This window comes from Stigmatopora nigra, chromosome 2 (genome assembly GCF_051989575.1).
Source record: "Stigmatopora nigra isolate UIUO_SnigA chromosome 2, RoL_Snig_1.1, whole genome shotgun sequence".
Taxonomy (NCBI): domain Eukaryota; kingdom Metazoa; phylum Chordata; class Actinopteri; order Syngnathiformes; family Syngnathidae; genus Stigmatopora; species Stigmatopora nigra.
In genome coordinates this window covers 19,445,970-19,464,046 of record NC_135509.1, presented here as the reverse complement: position 1 = coordinate 19,464,046, position 18,077 = coordinate 19,445,970, and the positions used below count along the sequence as shown (strand labels likewise).

The following is an 18,077-nucleotide window of genomic DNA, read 5'->3' as shown; positions in this document are numbered from 1 at the left end:
AGAGTTCAATCTTGTAAAGTTCAAGCGGAACTACTTTCATTGAGAGCTTAGTCTCTCTAGCAACATTTTAGTTATTTCAGAATGCAGCATGGAAGGCACAGAAGGTGCTGCTGGGAGTTGAACCCAGGATCTACTGTTTACTAGACAGGCACTTTGACCAGCTAAGCCACAGCACCGACAATTACAATGAAACATTAAAATCAAAAAGATAAAATCACACTAAATTCTCTAAAGATAAATCCTGCAGGTGCATTATACCCTCCTCCCTCAAAGACAACTGTAATGTTCTCAGCGTCATTGAGTCTTATCTGGCTGGACCCAAACAATTAGCCATTGTCAACAACTGTTTACACTGGACAAGAACCTTTCAATCAAGGGGGAGTTCAACCAATGAACCAACCCGCAATAACAAGTGCGGGCTCCATCCGATGAACTTGTGTTTCCAGGAGGGTTTGATCACACAGTCCCTCAGAAATAGTTACGTATTCTACCAGGCTTACTGACGTCTCTGGGTGGATTTGAACCACCAGCCTCTCGGTTAACAGCCGAGCGCGCTGACCTATTGCGCCACAGAGACACTTGGCATTAAGAAATGAGTCCATCTGAAACAATAACCAAACAACTAGCTCAAGGGACATTAAAAAGTGAATACAATTCCTATGTCTTTAAAAAAATATTTTGCTGAAATATCGGATCCCGAAATGACAAGGAATTCATGTGAGATGTTGGAAGACAGAGGTCAAAATTTAACATTCTCATGTCTTGTGATTTCAGAGGCAAGTTAGGGTTCAATCCAGTAAAGTTCAAGCGGAACTACTTTCATTGAGAGCTAAGCCTCTCTAGCAACATTTTAGTTATCTCAGAATGCAGCATGGAACGCCCGCCAGGTACTGCTGGGAATTGAACCCAGGATCTCCTGTTTACAAGACAGGCACTTTGACCAGCTAAGCCACAGCACCGACAATAACAATGAAACATTGAAATCAACAAGATCAAATCAAACAACTAAATTCTCTATAGATAAAACCTCCAGGTGCATAAGACCTTCCTCCCTCAAAGTCAACTGTAATGTTCTCAGGGTAATTGAGTCTTATCTGGCTGGACCCAAACAATCAGCCATTGTCAACAGCCATTTAAACTGCACAAGAACCTTTCAATCAAGGGGGAGTTCAACCAACGAACCAACTCTCAGTCACACATACAAGCTCCATCAGAGTTCTGTATTTCCAGGAGGGTTTGATCACACAGTCCCTGAGAAATAGTTATGTACTCTGCCAGGCATCCTGACGTCTCTGGGTGGATTTGAACCACCAACCTCTCGGTTTACAGCCGAGCGCGCTGACCGATTGCGCCACAGGGACACTGTGCATTTTGAAATGTGTCCATCTGAAACAATAACCAAACAACTAGCTCAAGGGACATTAAAACGTGAATACAAATCCTATGTCTTAAAAAATTATTTTGCTGAAATATCGGATACCGGAATGGAAAGGAATACATGTGAGATGTTAAAAGACAGTGGTAAAAAGTCAACATTCACATGTCTTGAGATTTCGGAGGAAAGTTAGAGTTCAATCTTGTAAAGTTCAAGCGGAATTACTTTCATTGAGAGCTTAGTCTCTCTAGCAACATTTTAGTTATTTCAGAATGCAGCATGGAAGGCACATAAGGTACTGCTGGGATTGAACCCAGGATCTCCTGTTTACTAGACAGGCACTTTGACCAGCTAAGCCACAGCACCGACAATTACAATGAAACATTAAAATCAACAAGATCAAATCACACAACTAAATTCTCTATAGATAAAACCTCCAGGTGCATAAGACCCTCCTCCCTCAAAGTCAACTGTAATGTTCTCAGGGTAATTGAGTCTTATCTGGCTGGAACCAAACAATCAGCCATTGTCAACAGCCATTTACACTGGACAATAACCTTTCAATCAAGGGGGATGTGACAGGGTAAAGTGAGTTAAGTTATAAATGAGTGCATGTGTGATGAAAAAATGGTTTTGGGATTGGGGGTTTATCATTCTTCGATTGATGCCTCCAGCCAAATAGCAAGGGTATAGAGGGGTATTCGAGTTTATGTGTAAAAATGGACTCACGTAGCTATCACGTGGTAATCACGCAGGTATCACGCAGGAGACATGCAGGAGACATGCAGCGGTCATGTGGGAGACATGCAGATGATGCGTGGTGGTCATGTAGCGGGGTGTAGCTAAAAGCAGAGGGGGTTTTCAGGCATATCACTAAAGGTTGGCTTGAAGTAAACAACAACGGACCTGTCTGATTATTTCCCCCTGTCTTTTAAAGGTACGTTGTTTTGTTTTGATGACCGATTGAGTGTGGTGTTTGCAAGAGACAATAGTTAGCATTTGAGAGAGAACATAATGTCCAGTAATGTTTGTTTACTTTTTTGTGTGTGCGTGAATGTAAGAGTCTCGGGTGTATAGTCTATAGCAAGCTACCTTCGGCCGCCATTATAGCGTTAGCATGATAGTGTGCAGTATATGACGGCCGTAGTAAAGGAAGGTATGTTATTGAGATTTCACGAGCCTCGAGTAGAGCACGGGTAGTGGCGTTAGCAATGTACCCTCGGCCGCCATTAGCGTTAGCATTGTGATGTGTATGTGTGTATGACGATCGTAGCAATGAAGCTAAGCTATGCTATTGAGATTCCTTTGTTTGCCCTGCTAACTAGCTGAGGACTTTGCTAAGCTATGCTATTGAGATTCCTTTGTTTGCCCTGCTAACTAGTTGAGGACTTTGCTAAGTTGCAAAACAAAAGGTGACAATTTACCATAGTCAGAAGTTATGACCGTTTATGCAACAAATACATTGTTTTGGATTATAACGGGTTGTTAATATATTTACGTGTATATTTAGGTGTTATTGTATATAGTGTTTTTGTGTGAATACATTTGGCATATCACTAAAGATTGGCTTGAAGTTAACAACAACTGCCCTGTCTGATTATTTCCCCCTGTCTTTTAAAGGCAAATACATTGCCCGGAATTCAGGGGTGCAACAGGGAGTTCAACCAACGGACAAACTCTCAGTCACACGTGCGAGCTCCATCAGAGTTTTGTATTTCCAGGAGGGTTTGATCACACAGTCCCTGAGAAATAGTTATGTACTCTGCCAGGCATCCTGACGTCTCTGGGTGGATTTGAACCACCAACCTCTCGGTTAACAGCCGAACGCGCTGACCGATTGCGCCACAGGGACACTGTGCATTTTGAAATGTGTCCATCTGAAACAATAACCAAACAACTAGCTCAAGGGACATTAAAACGTGAATACAATTCCTATGTCTTAAAAAAACATTTTGCTGAAATATCGGATCCCGGAATGGAAAGGAATACATGTGAGATGTTTAAAGACAGTGGTAAAAAGTCAACATTCACATGTCTTGAGATTTCGGAAGAAAGTTAGAGTTGAATCTTGTTAAGTTCAAGCGGAACTACTTTCATTGAGAGCTTAGTCTCTCTAGCAACATTTTAGTTATTTCAGAATGCAGCATGGAAGGCACAGAAGGTACTGCTGGGAGTTGAACCCAGGATCTCCTGTTTACTAGACAGGCACTTTGACCAGCTAAGCCACAGCACCAACAAATGTCAAGGAACATTAAAATCAAAAAGATCAAATCACACTAAATTCTCTAAAGATAAAACCTGCAGGTGCATTATACCCTCCTCCCTCAAAGTCAACTGTAATGTTCTCAGGGTCATTGAGTCTTATCTGGCTGGACCCAAATAATTAGCCATTGTCAACAACCGTTTACACTGGACAAGAACCTTTCAATCAAGGGGGAGCTCAACCAACGAACCAACTCGCAATAACACGTGCGGGCTTCATCCGACTAACTTGTGTTTCCAGGAGGGTTTGATCACACAGTCCCTCAGAAAAAGTTATGTATTCTACCAGGCTTACTGACGTCTCTGGGTGGATTTGAACCACCAGCCTCTTGAATAACAGCCGAGCGCGCTGACCTATTGCGCCACAGAGACACTGGGCATTAAGAAATGAGTCCATCTGAAACAATAACCAAACAACTAGCTCAAGGGACATTAAAACGTGAATACAATTCCTATGTCTTAAAAAAATATTTTGCTGAAATATCGGATCCCGAAATGGAAAGGAATACATGTGAGATGTTAAAAGACAGTGGTCAAATTTTAACATTCACATCTCTTGTGATTTCGGAGGAAAGTTAGGGTTCAATCTAATACACTTCAAGCGAAACTACTTTCATTGAGAGCTTAGTCTCTCTAGCAACATTTTAGTTATTTCAGAATGCAGCATGGAAGGCACAAAAGGTACTGCTGGGAGTTGAACCCAAGATCTACTGTTCACTAGACAGCCACTTTGACCAGCTAAGCCACAGCACCAACAGATGTTCAGGAACATTAAAATCCAAAAGATCAAATCACACAACTAAATTCTCTAAAGATAAAACCTCCAGGTTTATTATACCCTCCTACCTCAAAGTCAACTGTAGAGTTCTCAGGGTAATTGAGTCTCATCTGGCTGGACCCAATTAATTAGCCATTGTCAACAGCCATTTACACTGGACAGGAACCTTTCGATCAGGGGGAGTTGAACCAACGAACTAACTCTTAGTATCACGTGCAAGCACCATCCGACATACTTGTGCTTCCAGGAGGGTTTGACCATACAGTCCCTCAGAAATAGAAGTACTCTGCCAGGCTCGCTGACGTCTCTGGGATTATTGAGGAATATAGAAATATTTTACTCACCAAAAATCATTTTTAATTGTACACAATATCCACCCTCCTTTCTTTCTTCCTTCTTTCATATCGCCATCGAAGCTAATACTGAAAGTTGAGCCTGTCCTGACATATTACTGGCATTGTCCATTTTGAAAATGGCTTTAAATCAACACAACAATATATTTGCTTGCGTAGCTCGCTCCAGATAAGGTTTGTTAGCTTTGGCTAGTCCACTTTATCACTAGCCAATCATAGTTAGTGAAAGCGATGATGCATCCCTACGCCTGCGACAAGGCAATGACGTATCCCTACGCCTGCGACGAGGCAATGACGTATCCCTACGCCTGCGACAATGCATTGTGGTGTTGCCAACTCGAAATCTGATTGGTTAAAGCAACAGTCTTATCGACGCTTGTTTAATGAAGCAGAACCCGCAGAACTGATTGTGAAGGCCTTGAGGCAGATTTCTGACCCTGGCAACAAAAAAATGGCTGAAATATGATTGGTCAATATGAAAACTCACTTATGGAAGCAGTGCAACCAGGAACAAAAGCAATGAAAGGAAGCTAACAGACAATTTCGAATTATTTAATAAGTATTGATGGACAAAATATAATATATGATACAGATACTTCTTAGGCCAGCAAAGAAGGCCTTGAAGGCCGTGACGGCCCGCCACTGCCCTAGACTGGTCATCAGCTAGTCAAAGGCCAGACAGAGAGACAAACGACCATCCGCATTCACAATCATACTGCCACCCTCGGGAATTGAGACGCGTCTGCCCACATCGAAGTCAGGCATATTAAGTTATTTTCTCCTGTTACTGATAATGCCCAGTATTGTAAATAAAAAATCATGCAATTATAATTTTACTAATCATCTGCAAACTTATAGAATACTAATCCAGCCTTTATTAGTTTATTACTTGATAGATTTACCAATTAGTACTTCCAAGTTCAACCTTCAATAATTGAGGCATCTGAGATCATAAAAAGAATCCATCCACACGTGCCTCCAGTCAGATGATTCTGAAGCCCCCGGTGTCCCTTTTGCTAACATATTCATAAGATTTAAACAACATGCATAACAGAAGTCTAAACATTATTCAGTCTCATAACAATTAGTCTCAGTTCTCAAAACTTTTGTGGTCTGTCGAATCTTCCCAAGAGAATTGATGCGGATCATCTTGAAAAGCCACGTTTCCCAAAACAAATCCACAGTTCCCAAGGGGTTGTTGTTGAACCATAGTCTCGAGAAGTCCAGGTGTGAAGGAAAAGTGACCTCCAAATGTGTTTTGGTTAACTTTGGAGTGAGCACTTATTTTGCAAGAGATGTATTAAAATGCTTTGTATTGATGTCACATTTATAATAATAATGAACCTAACATTCCTAATAAGCAAAGCGTTCATATATATAATGTTTAATATACAAAATAAGGCAAAGCGTTCACATTTCTAATAATGATGAACCTAACAACCCTAATAAGCAAAGCGTTCATATATGTAATGTTTAACATACAAAATAAGGCAAAGCATTCTTCATTGCAAGCACATATATATAATGATTATATTACAAGCAGATATATAATAATGATAAACCTAACATTACTTATTATTGATGAATATCCAGCAGAAAATCAGAGCTGTGAAAGCTTATTTTTAAAGAATGACCCTAAGCAAAAATTCCTTCTGAGCTTTAACCAAGCCTTCCAATGTTTATGTAGATACACTTCAGCATCCTCTTGTCGTCCCACACAACCCCCACCTAGTTTTACCTTGTGCTCCAGCTGTGCCCGCCTCCTCTCCATCCTATTGGAGCAGAGGATTAGAGAGGGATCATCAGACAGCTTTGCAACGGCTGGCAAAGCTTGACTTGCTGGATGCTCAGCCATCGAGGAGCAGCATTCTCATGTTAGTGCTATTGGACGAATTTCTGTTATTTTGACTGTGAAGTTAAAAGAGTTTTGGCAAAATTGGACCACATCACACTCGGGATCGGTGAAAGCAGAGGACTTCTGACTCTACTTCTTTGTTTTTGCCTCACACCGACAACCCGCGCGCTTCGGAAACAGGAGGAGGCATGTCGCGATGTGGTTCTGCAGGAGGACTAAAACTTTGGTATCAATATGCGTGGTTCTGAGTGGCATGACCAACATCGTTTGTCTCCTCTACGTCGGCTGGATCACCAACTTTATGGCGAACAGCGGTTCTAAAGTTCAAGAGACGGACGTCGAGCTGGAGAGAAAGTTGGACGAGGACAGCAAAGGGGAGACCCTGAGGATAATGGAGAGATTGGACAAGCTGGAAAGCGTCGTCAATGAGCACATCAAAGGTCAGCGCATGTGGTTCGGGGATGTTTTGCTCTCAGTCTGAGTTCATTATGGAACAGATTGATATTGCTCCCCCAGCAGCCTCACACACTTGGGCTTAATGATACATGAGGAATATTGTGAACTATCATGACTATATTAAAGGGATGTTTTCTTACGTTATTTTTTTTAAAAGATAGAATAGATCTCCAAGCCAGCCCTCGAGGGCCGCTATGGGTGCCATTTATTGTTCCAACCGATCCAACACAAACAGTTTAACCAATTAGGTTTCTGCTGAAAAAAAAGAAGCAACCTGACAGCAATTAGCTGATTTTACTTCTAGAATACTAGATTGGCGGAAAGCTTTCCTCTTCGTGGGTTGAAACGAAAACACGCACCTTTCTGACACAGTTTAGGGACCACTGGAATAGATTAATAATCCAAAACATTATTATTTGTTCTAAAAGTTTGCAAAAACAATACCTTCCTTTTCAATAATATTCCATCTTTCTTATCCTCACAAGGGTTGCAAGTATGCTGGTGCCTTTACCAGGCAACCATTGACACTAGGCGGGGGACACCCTTAATCGGTTGCTGCCCATTGAATAATATAGTCGACCTCGACTTAGAAATGCCTATAGTTACGCAATTTTTAGGTTACAAACCCCTTTGATATGCGAATGACCATCCCAACATAGGAAAACAAGATCCGCGTTATGAAATCCCTGTAAACGTAAATTATTTTCCTGCATCCGTTATTTTGTTTTTAAATTATTCTGGTAACATTATTGCAGCTTTTTTTACTTCCGCTTGGACACTCCCAGAACAACAACAACTGTCTTTTGACTGCTGTTTGTCGTCACTTAGTTCTTTATTTAAGAACTAATGTGCCCAGTTACTCATAGAAAAACAGAAGAGGTGTAAGTGGCGTGCGTTTAACTGATATTTCAAGGTAATGCAACTGGCTGTGATGCACCAATTAGCGTCGCTACTCTATTCAAGCAGAAAGAAGCATTAAAAGCGACGACTCCTTGGCATATCCTCTCTGTACTGAATGAGAATATAGAAAAACTTTTACTCTTTTGGGGTTCTATTTATTGCTAAGGTGTTTTGAATTTATAATTTGAATTTGTTTAAATATACATGTCACATTATTGTCAAGATTGTTTTGACAAGTAATATATGTACAGTAATACCTCGACATACGAGTGCCCCGACATACGAACAATTTGAGATACGAGTAACATTTCGAGCAAATACTTACCTTGAAATACGAGACAAATTTTGATATACGAGCAGACAGTCAGGTGTGGCCAACACGAGAGGCTGCTTTTGAGAACAACATGGGCCGTGTCTTTACAGTCGCAACTACCTCGTGTAAATATCTCTACGAGCACTGTGTGGAGTGTTGAATTTTTCCGGATAGTAAAGTGCCGAATGGTGTAGACGTGGCTGAACTTGCTCGCCAATACGAGAGGAGTATACTACTTCTCGTTGGCAAGTGGTTGTTCATTATCCTATTATGGAGGCATTTGTGTGGGCAGCATTTTCGGAATATTTTGAAGGGAAGACAAAAGCAAATAACCCTCGTTAGTTTCCTTTTAAAAACTGCATCTTAAAGTCAGGGTGGAGGCGGGGCAAATAGAGCAAACCTGGGAGAAGATAGGTATATAAATGTAAAGCAAATGTATAATTAAGTTTAGTAAAAGGTTAGATTAAACTTATTTTTGAGGGGGTCTGTATCGTGATCCAAGTTCATTTAAATTTGTTTATGTTATGTTACGAGTGCGTTGCCGTGCAAAAAGTCTCTCTCTCGCTCACTAGCTCCTCACTCTCACCTCCACAAAATCCGTCTAATTTTAGGACTATGAAAAATCATAACCACAAGTTTTTTGTTACTCTGTTAATAGATGGCAAATTAGAAAAAATAAAAAAGTATTTCCATTCCAATTTCCAGTTTTTTGTGTTTTTTCTGAGCGTTGGAACAAAATAATTAGTTTTTTAGTTCATTTCTATGGGAAATGTTGTTTAGAGATACGAGTAAATGGACATACGAGCTCAGTACCGCAACACATCAAGCTCGTATCTCAAAGTGCCACTGTAATTTATGTGTTCATGTGACATGTACATGAGCACATGAATTACTATAAATATTGCTCGTCAAAACAATCTTGACATGATTTATCATAAAACTGGTATAATCCTGAAGTAGATTGAAGGATAGGTAAGTATTTACTAACGTCAACAAAGATTGATAAAGTTTATTGTTTTTAAAGATTTGTATTATATTTATATAGCCCGGGGTCGAGGTTTCGTTACCTGGTGCATCATCATTGCGTGGAGTATGTTTGTGGGATAAAATAGGTGGAGTGAATGGGAAATCACAAAGACAGGTCACAAAAGGTACATGACCAAAATCAGTGGCAGGCCGTGAAATTCAAATTGACGCCTTCGGTGCTATATCTGAATCAATCCAACCTTCAAAAACTATGTTATGGCTATAAAACCTTTACTGCAGCTACAGCTGTGACACATAAAAAAGGATTAATAATAACTTCATACGATTGAAAATAATATTTAGGAATACCGCCATATTTTACTCACCAAAAATCCTTTTTATCCGTACAAAAAAATCCATCCTCCTTTCTTTTCTCCATATTTTCTATCGCCATCAAAGCAAATGCTCAAAGTCGAGCCTTTCCTGTCGTATTTCTGGCATAAGTTTTTATTCGATTAAGAGCTTAAAATGTCCATTCCCGGTTGTGGCAGGCTTGCTAACTTCAGAGTTGTCTGACCTTTCTTATTGATGTCCAGCTTTTCTTGAAAACTCCGTCTTGAAAATGGCTTTGACAGTAAATCTGCAAACAAATCAAATCATTCTCCTCCTAAAGCCATTGTGGTTTGACAAAACCGCTATTGAATCAACACAATATATTTGCTTGCGCAGCTCGCTCCAGATACAGTTTGGTAGCTCTGGCTAATTCACTCTATCACTAGCCAATCATAATTGGTGAAAGCGATGACGTATCCATACGCCTCTGAGAAGGCCTTGGTGTCGGCGGTAGATGTCTGATGATCCTTCATTCCCTCTAATTCTAAGTGGAAATATCAAAATTATCAATAAGAGCACTCATTTAACACGACGGCTGCCGTTGACGGCAGTAGACGTCCGATGAACTTTCATTCTCCATTTCTAACTGAGAGAACTTGCAATACAGCAACATGCAATACAGCAAGGGGTTAAAATATCAAAATTATTAATGAGAGCACTCATTTAATAAATTTATCTGAATTTATCTCCAAAAACATTGACCGAAATGGAAAAAGCATCCAGGTGTGTGAGAGTTTGCAAAATTATTTTCTATACTACTTATTGTAGCTTTTTCAAAATCAACAGTTATTGAACTAGGCTCCGTAACAGGCCTTTCTTTAATCTTGGAAAATATCATCTCATATGTTCCCTGAGTTTTAGATGTTGGAATACAGAACACTCTAAATTGCCCCTAGGGCTGACCCTAGAATTATCAGCATTGATATTTGGACATTTGACACATATCGGTAATGGCCTTTATATATTTGACTGGTCGATATGAAGAATTTAAATTAAAACTAGGTTATTTTGGCTCAGATGCACCCGTACCTCTTTCCTATTTCTACTGCCTGCTATCTCATGCTCTAGCCGAGAGGTGGGCAAACTATTCCACAATGGTCCGTGGGCTTTTGTTCCAAACTCTAAAGAGGAAACCTTTCCACAAATCTGGTATCTTACATGCGCAATCAGTGGAATGGACTCAGGTACTTCTTTTTTCAGCAAAAACCCCATTGGTTAAACTGTCTATGCTGAGATCCCGAACTAGTCTGTCGGTCTGGGGAATGCTTGGCACATTCAGGCCTTTTGTTAACACTTAGTTGCAAAAACCAAGTTGTGGATTAGCAGAGCCAAGATAAAAGAATACTGAGGAGGGACGAGAGAACTTTGTTTTGGACCTTACTTGTTACTGTGCTTGACCGGGAAGGATTTTTTTGAATCCTGGGAAGAGCCCATCCCGGTCTGTTTTAATTTGTACTTTTTCCTTATTTACCTATTTACTACTATCTTTATAAATCTTTGTTTGGTGCATCGCATTTAAGGCTTGTGAATACAACTTTCTTCAAAAAATTTGAAGATTTCAAGCCCAGCGTGAAATAATCTACCAATTTTAAAAACCCGGGTATCCAAATACTTCTATTGCCAAAGCAACCCGTTTACTCTACAGACACACTGGTTGCTGGGAAATGTGCCCATTCAAAACAATTACAAAACAACTAGCGAAATGAAACACCAATATTGAACAACGTTCTAATGAGTTTAAAAAATGTTCTTGTGAAAAATCAGACCCTGAAATAGACAGGAAAAAACAAGGGGTGTTGGAGGTCAGTGTTAGAACATTTGCATTTTGATGTCTTTTCATTTTAGAGGAGAGTAAGGGTGGAATCTGTTATAGGTCAACAGATACTATTTTTCTTGAGGTCCCTTTTCAACAATAACGTCCTGTTTTGAATGCAGCATTTAAATACAATTAGGTACTGCTGGAAGTCAGGATCTCCTCTTTCCCAGACAGGCACTTTGACCACTTAAGCCATGGCACCTACATTCTCCGATGTCTTTATCAAACTTTCTTTTGGGCATCAAACTTAAGGCCTCACAATCAACAGTTCAGGTTGATATATTTTATCAGGGGAAGCACGTTACTGAACATATTCATATTGATGTCTATGTATTTAAGATTGTAGCCAAGGGCTGATTTTAATCTTTAGTCCTTTCTGCAGGTTGGAGGTAAACGATTAGACATATGCACACACACACACACACACACACACACTGATAGGTCTGAAAATACAACTTCAGGAGCAGTTTAAGAAAGAGTGAGATCAATTTAAATAGGAAATAGGTTTATTACTGCCGGATGGTTGGAGAATGCTCAGACAGCTGTGAACCTCTCACAGCCTGTCTTCCTCGCAATTCTCTCTGAATGAACATTGGGTCAGTCTTTATATAGGGACACAGGGTAATATTTCTAAGACAGTGATGTAGGACAGAGATTATGCAAACAAAACTTTGGGCTAATATGGTTAGACATTTGCAGGTTCAAGTTGTATGCTAACACGATATTTTTTATAGCTCACACAAACTGCCGCAGCCTATCTTAAATTGTGTGATTCGAACAAACAGTTCCAAAGCGGCCACATTCCACAATATAAAGAAAAAAAAGAAAAAATTGCAAACACTGTTAGCCAGCCTATGTTACATTTCGTCAGGCGAACAAACAATTGCACGGCTAGCTAGTTAGCTATCTTACAATTTGTGGTGCGAACAAACAATTGCAAGGCCAGCTAGTTAGCCTATCCTACATTCCACTGTCTTAACATGGCTCGACATGAACAATTTTTAAGCCAGTTGGTAGGTCTACCCCCCCCCCACACACACACGCACAAGCATACAGACACAAGTCCTAAATATGCCAAACTAATTTCATTCTCATATGTTCACAATTAACAGAGGATTGGCAAATTTAATTTTGCAATTAATTAATCAAAATATAGAGATATAAATAAAATATAAAAACATTAGGCTTAGAGGATTGATGTTTATGAATCCTAAAAATATACCTGGAAAATTTCATACAGATTCATCCACGTTTATATGAGGAGCAATTTAGGTTAGTGTCCACCCCTAGAAGAAGAGCAAGAATAACAACGAGAAAAAGAGATTTTGGACATACATGTGGAACGTCCAATTAAAAGGAACTGGATGTAGGAAACACAATATGCATTTACATATATAGGTGGAATATGTTCTGTGCCATATTAAACCCATTTATTGTAATGTACATAAAAGTACTCACCGTTTTTCCACACAAATTCAGACAATTAATACATCTTGTCAAAATGAAAAAACAATCTGTTCTAAACTCTCAAACCAATACATAACAATTCAAATGTGCCCCCCCCCCTCCAAAAAAAATGTGTAGCTACGAATTTGCCTCGGTATAGTTAAAACTGAATATGAAAAGGGAAAGATTGCAGGACGATTATATGAGGCAATGAAAAGCAGTCGTCTAGAATCGTTGACTTCATCCTGCGATGAATTGGAATATGAAATAGAAAGTGGGTCAGAAGAGGAAGTAAGTCCCAAAGAACATGATTCCCAAGGGATTCAAACATAGAGGTTCGAATGGAGGCAGAATCACCATGGCATGCTGCAAATGATGGATTCATTAGCTTTTGCTCCATTTTCACCCTGTGGAACTGACTGAATACTGAATGAAAAATATATCATCTCATTTTATGAACCCCTTTATGCTCACTAGGGCCCGCTGACTTTGGGCCAGAGGTGGGCAACATCCTGAATTGGTGGCCAACCAAACGCAGGGCACAAGGAGAAAAACAACCATACACGGTCACACCCATACCTGGGGGAAATTTTGAGTGTCCAATCAGCCTACTATGCATGTCAGTGGAATCTTGGATTAAACCAGAGTACCAGGGGAAAATCCATGCATGCCCAGGAAGAACAGGCAAACTCCACACAGGTGGCCCGACCTGGATTCAAACCCAGGTGCCCCACTGTGAGACCGACCCACTAACTACTCAGCTCCTGGGCCGCCCTGAAGTTAGACACATAGAGCAAAAAATTTAAACTCCGATAGTCAAAGAGCCACACCACGCAGTGACCTGCCAAAATAGAAAGAAATACACACACAATTGTCATCTCATCATTTTCTAAACCACATTATCCTCATTAGGGCTGTGGGGGTGCTGGAGCCAATCCCAGCTGGCCTGAGGGGGAAAACACCCTGAATCGGTGGCCAGCCAATCGCAAAGCACAAGGAGACGGATGACCAAGCAACCACACACCCATACCTAGGGGCAATTTAGAGTGTCCAATCAGCCTACCATGCATGTTTTTTGAATGTGGGAAGACACCAGAGTGCCCAGAAGATACTGAGGGCCATGGAGAACATGCAAACTCCACACAAGTGGATTGATCTGGATTTGAACCCAGGGCCTCAGAGCCGTGAGGCCAACACGTTGAACACTCGCTCCACTGGGCCGCCACACACACAATTAAAACCATATCATTCACCATAACCACACTTTCTTGCCCCTGCAAAAGAAGGATGTGTTAAGTTCAAATTAATTGTCCATCTTCAACTCACATCAAATGTAACAATGTGAAATGAGGCAAAGAGCCACAGTATATATAAAATATCATAAGGGTCATAAAATAGTGTTTTTTTTCTAAATAAGATTCAATTGATGAATAAGTGTGGAAAAAAAAGCTGACAATACTCATAGTTAACACAAAGCACTTAAGGGGGGCTGTTCATCCTCTACCTCCTAGAAGGAGAAACTGGTTTGTTCCAGTTAAAGGTCACTGCATGAGTGGATGAGGAAACACCGGCTGACCTCACAGGCAGATTACATGATTTCAGAGGGTTCCTGGCATTTCATTCAAATTTATGGATATAGCACACCACACATTTCTGTAAAACTCCACGTCTTTGGGCGTGTACTAAAAGATTGTCTTTTCTCCCTCTGAATACACAAATTTCTACTCTTGTCACATTTCCCACCAAACCTTACTTGGTATAGCAAAATTAAGAAAATACAACAAACTGTTTCACAATTGTATTATTGCATTTAATTTTGATGAACATAGCTGATCGATAATAATGATAAGATTCATATATGGGTACTTCCAATTATTTGAGTGCCAGGCAATTGATTTTATTTTGAATGTTATGTTTTTGCAATTCATGTAACGGATATGATCATTTGTCATATATTATGACATTCCATATTTACATAGAGGAAAAATAATCAAATGGTTGTACCACAAACATTGATTAAAAAAGTGTGTGTACCCACAAAAGGGCATGTCTTCATTCGACATGGAAAGTAGCATTTTTTTGGTTTTGTTATGATGCATTTTAATATTTTTTGTTTAGTTATGATGCATTTTAATCTTTTTTGTTTAAAGGTCCAATGAGGTCCCCCAGTGGCACAAGTGGTTAACACAATAGCCTCACAGTTCTGTGATCATGGGTTCAAATCCCAGTCCATCTGTGTGGAGTTTGCATGTTTCCTCTGCATACTCATATTTCCTCCCAAAAATCCCAAAAACGTTCATGTTAGTTTGATTGAGCACTCTAAATTGCTCCTTGTTATGTTATTCCACAACTTACATATAAAGTACGCCTTTATTAAAAGATTATTTTGTCACTTGTTTTGCATATTTCTTCTAAAAAGTTGTACTCATTTGTTTTTGAAAAAAGTATTTTTATTTACTCTGTACACTCATACTTTTTGTGTTTTACAGCCCTTCTATCTTTTTTTAAATTACGTTTTAATATTTCTGAATACATTCCTTTTTACTTTACTTTGTACTTTATACTTTTCAGTTTAATGTTTTTACAACTTTCATTGTTCTGTTAGCCTGGCTTCTTTTGGCTACTTCTTTTTTGGAACCATTTAGCCATTCTTACGCTGTCATACATAATGGGACTAGCTGTTACAATATGCAGCAGAAGGAGCAACACCTCAGTGCCGCCGGAGATTCGCAGCTGGACAAAAGTGCCAGGAGAAGGGGCAACGCTCCTGACCAACCATTTCATCATGGGATAAGATGGAAGAGCTGTCAGCCCTTACCAGCAACAGAGTCGAGGGGCTCTACTCTGCTGCTGTTGTCTTCACCTCCAGACCTCTGAGCAACTGTGCGGATAAGCTTGGAAGAGTGACTGCATATTTTCTACCTCGGTCAGGGTCTGCAGAAGTTACCCTTCTTGTGGAAGACTTCCTGTGTGTGGTTCCAGTTTTTATCCAACTTTACGTCTTTTGAGTCTGTTTCCGATTTTTGCTACTGCAACCAAAATGGCGCCGTTCAAGTGGCTGCCGGTGGCGGTAGCTCTGTCCACTCTCCTTTGTTTTTCTGTTTTTCCTGCATTTTCTACCTTAATGATTTGATTTGGTGATTCTTTGTTAAGGCTCTGGGTCCTCAACAATAATTTTCATACATCAGGCAACATAGTAGTTTTTGACTCCCGGCCGATGGAAGTTATCTGGGGGAGTCGCTGGCCGCTTGTTTCATAGTTGTTCAATCATCTTTCACTGCACATACTTGAACGGGTTGCACGGGTTTCTGGAGCCTAAACCAGCTGACTTTGGGTGAAAGGCAGACTACACCCTTGACTGGTTGCCAATCAACCGCAAAGCACGCAGAGAGACAAACAAGCATCATCTGCACTTACAATTATCTCAACACCAGCGGGAATCAAGCCCGCACTGAAGTCAAGAGAGTGAACCTCTAAACCACGAGGCAGCCACGCTAATTAATTGTTATTATTATTTGGTATTCACAAATGTACTAAAAGAGTTTACCATTTTATCTTGAAAATACTGCCAATTTTTTATGTTGATAAATTACCATTATTTTGGCGGACGCTTGACCAGATTAATGGCATTCTTCGTCAGTTTTTAGCTATGGATGAGATCAATGAACAAAGAAACTCACAACGCAAGGCACTAATGTACTTATGTTTCCAAATAACTTGCCCACCGATCTAAGATATTAAATTATTTATGACATCCAGAAAGTAACAATTTCACACCAGGCCGTAGTCACCTCTAAATAAACTAACCAATCCCAAAAGAAACACAGGCCCCTCTGAGAGAAAACAGTTATCCTGTCCCAGCAAGACTACATAATATACATGAATCCATCAATATGGGTTAGGTGTTTGCCTATTGCATACACTTTAGTATACATTATGCATGTTGTTGAAGAGCAGTGTTTATTCACTGTCCTGTCCATCCTCTCTTCCTGCTGACATACTACTGAAGTCATCTGTGTTTGCACTCCCATAGGTCAACACATTATCTGAATGATTTAATATCACTGCAACGGCCCCAACCCACATTGTCAGTGCGTTGTAGGAGACGAAGCACTCGAGGGTGATGATAAAAATGCTTTTAATTGCTGTTTTAACAGAGATGTTATAGAATCCTTTAAATCAATCATTTGATTATTCTTTGTTCAGCTATTAATTTAATATATGTACATTATGCATCGTACATCTAAGAACAAAATTAACTTCATGAGATAGGTTAGGTTTAGATGATAGTTGAATGACCTGCCATGATCCGCTTAGGGTGCACTGCGAAATAAAACCCAGGAGGTGAGAAGCAGGCAGAAAACAACGGGGAAAGGATTAGGTATGATGTTTTTAACACAAAATCTTTTAACTGGGCTGATTAGAATAAATAGCCTTGCATCCTTCTGTCTGAGAATGCCCTTCACAGTGGTTCTCTTAAATTCGATGCCCGATTTCTTGCGTTTGTCCCTGGCTAGGTTGGACAGATTCGATTTCGCACCATCAATTATCTCCTCTTGCAGCATAAAGTCGATCCTTTTGCGTTTCTGAGCTGACATTGTGGGCTCAATTTGAAAAATAAATGAATTGGAAAATACAACACACACATAATAGTGGCGTAGTAGTGAGATTAGGAGGTGTCCAATGTTCCCTCTAAATTTTCGTTGGTCTGGGTAGAAAGACAACCGTTCTGAGCGCACTGAGTACCAGTGTGAGCGATATCATCATTGCTCGCTATGGGCACACCAGTATCACACCTGCCATAAGCAGGTGCATGTCAATGTTCCCTCTAATTTTTCATGGAAAACATGCTGTAAAACACGAAAAACATGAACAGGGCTACTGCCACTGGCTGCCACGTAAACGGCGCCATCATGGGGAAAGTTTGGATTTTATTTCCTGCGCGCCATATGATTGCTGCTGCGCAGAGAAGACGAGAGTAGTCCGCAATTGCGCACGCGCGCAGCCTAGAGGAAACATTGGGGTGGCATACCAAATGTATTTTGTATTGAATAATGTCAGGACCGAGCAAAAGTGGCATAATAGCGAGAGTGGCATAGTAACAAGGTGGCATAGTTACGAGATTTCACTGTATCACTCTTTTTAACTAAATGATCAAATATGA

The 18,077-nt window shown here is 40.1% G+C and overlaps 1 protein-coding gene and 8 non-coding genes across 11 annotated transcripts in view; 1 reads left to right on the top strand and 8 right to left on the bottom strand.

The window, feature by feature from the left end:
- Window positions 1-102: 102 nt before the first annotated feature.
- Window positions 103-176, bottom strand: trnat-agu (transfer RNA threonine (anticodon AGU)). Its single transcript has one exon. It is a non-coding gene; the product is annotated as a tRNA-Thr (tRNA).
- A 327-nt stretch (window positions 177-503) lies between these two features.
- Window positions 504-577, bottom strand: trnan-guu (transfer RNA asparagine (anticodon GUU)). The gene has a single exon. It is a non-coding gene; the product is annotated as a tRNA-Asn (tRNA).
- Window positions 578-885: 308 nt separating this feature from the next.
- On the bottom strand, window positions 886-959 carry trnat-ugu (transfer RNA threonine (anticodon UGU)). Its single transcript has one exon. It is a non-coding gene; the product is annotated as a tRNA-Thr (tRNA).
- Window positions 960-1,287: 328 nt separating this feature from the next.
- Window positions 1,288-1,361, bottom strand: trnay-gua (transfer RNA tyrosine (anticodon GUA)). The gene has a single exon. It is a non-coding gene; the product is annotated as a tRNA-Tyr (tRNA).
- A 307-nt stretch (window positions 1,362-1,668) lies between these two features.
- trnat-agu (transfer RNA threonine (anticodon AGU)) lies at window positions 1,669-1,741 on the bottom strand. The gene has a single exon. It is a non-coding gene; the product is annotated as a tRNA-Thr (tRNA).
- A 1,412-nt stretch (window positions 1,742-3,153) lies between these two features.
- Window positions 3,154-3,227, bottom strand: trnan-guu (transfer RNA asparagine (anticodon GUU)). Its single transcript has one exon. It is a non-coding gene; the product is annotated as a tRNA-Asn (tRNA).
- A 307-nt stretch (window positions 3,228-3,534) lies between these two features.
- Window positions 3,535-3,608, bottom strand: trnat-agu (transfer RNA threonine (anticodon AGU)). The gene has a single exon. It is a non-coding gene; the product is annotated as a tRNA-Thr (tRNA).
- Window positions 3,609-4,316: 708 nt separating this feature from the next.
- trnat-agu (transfer RNA threonine (anticodon AGU)) lies at window positions 4,317-4,390 on the bottom strand. The gene has a single exon. It is a non-coding gene; the product is annotated as a tRNA-Thr (tRNA).
- Window positions 4,391-6,588: 2,198 nt separating this feature from the next.
- Window positions 6,589-18,077, top strand: part of LOC144184916 (polypeptide N-acetylgalactosaminyltransferase 18-like) — a 58,158-nt gene continuing 46,669 nt past the window's right edge. For all 3 annotated transcript variants that reach the window (XM_077710441.1, XM_077710440.1, XM_077710442.1), the window contains exon 1: window positions 6,589-7,063. In XM_077710441.1, coding sequence (XP_077566567.1) covers window positions 6,820-7,063 — 244 coding nt within the window. In that variant the 5' untranslated portion in view covers window positions 6,589-6,819. The remainder of the gene's footprint in view (window positions 7,064-18,077) is intronic.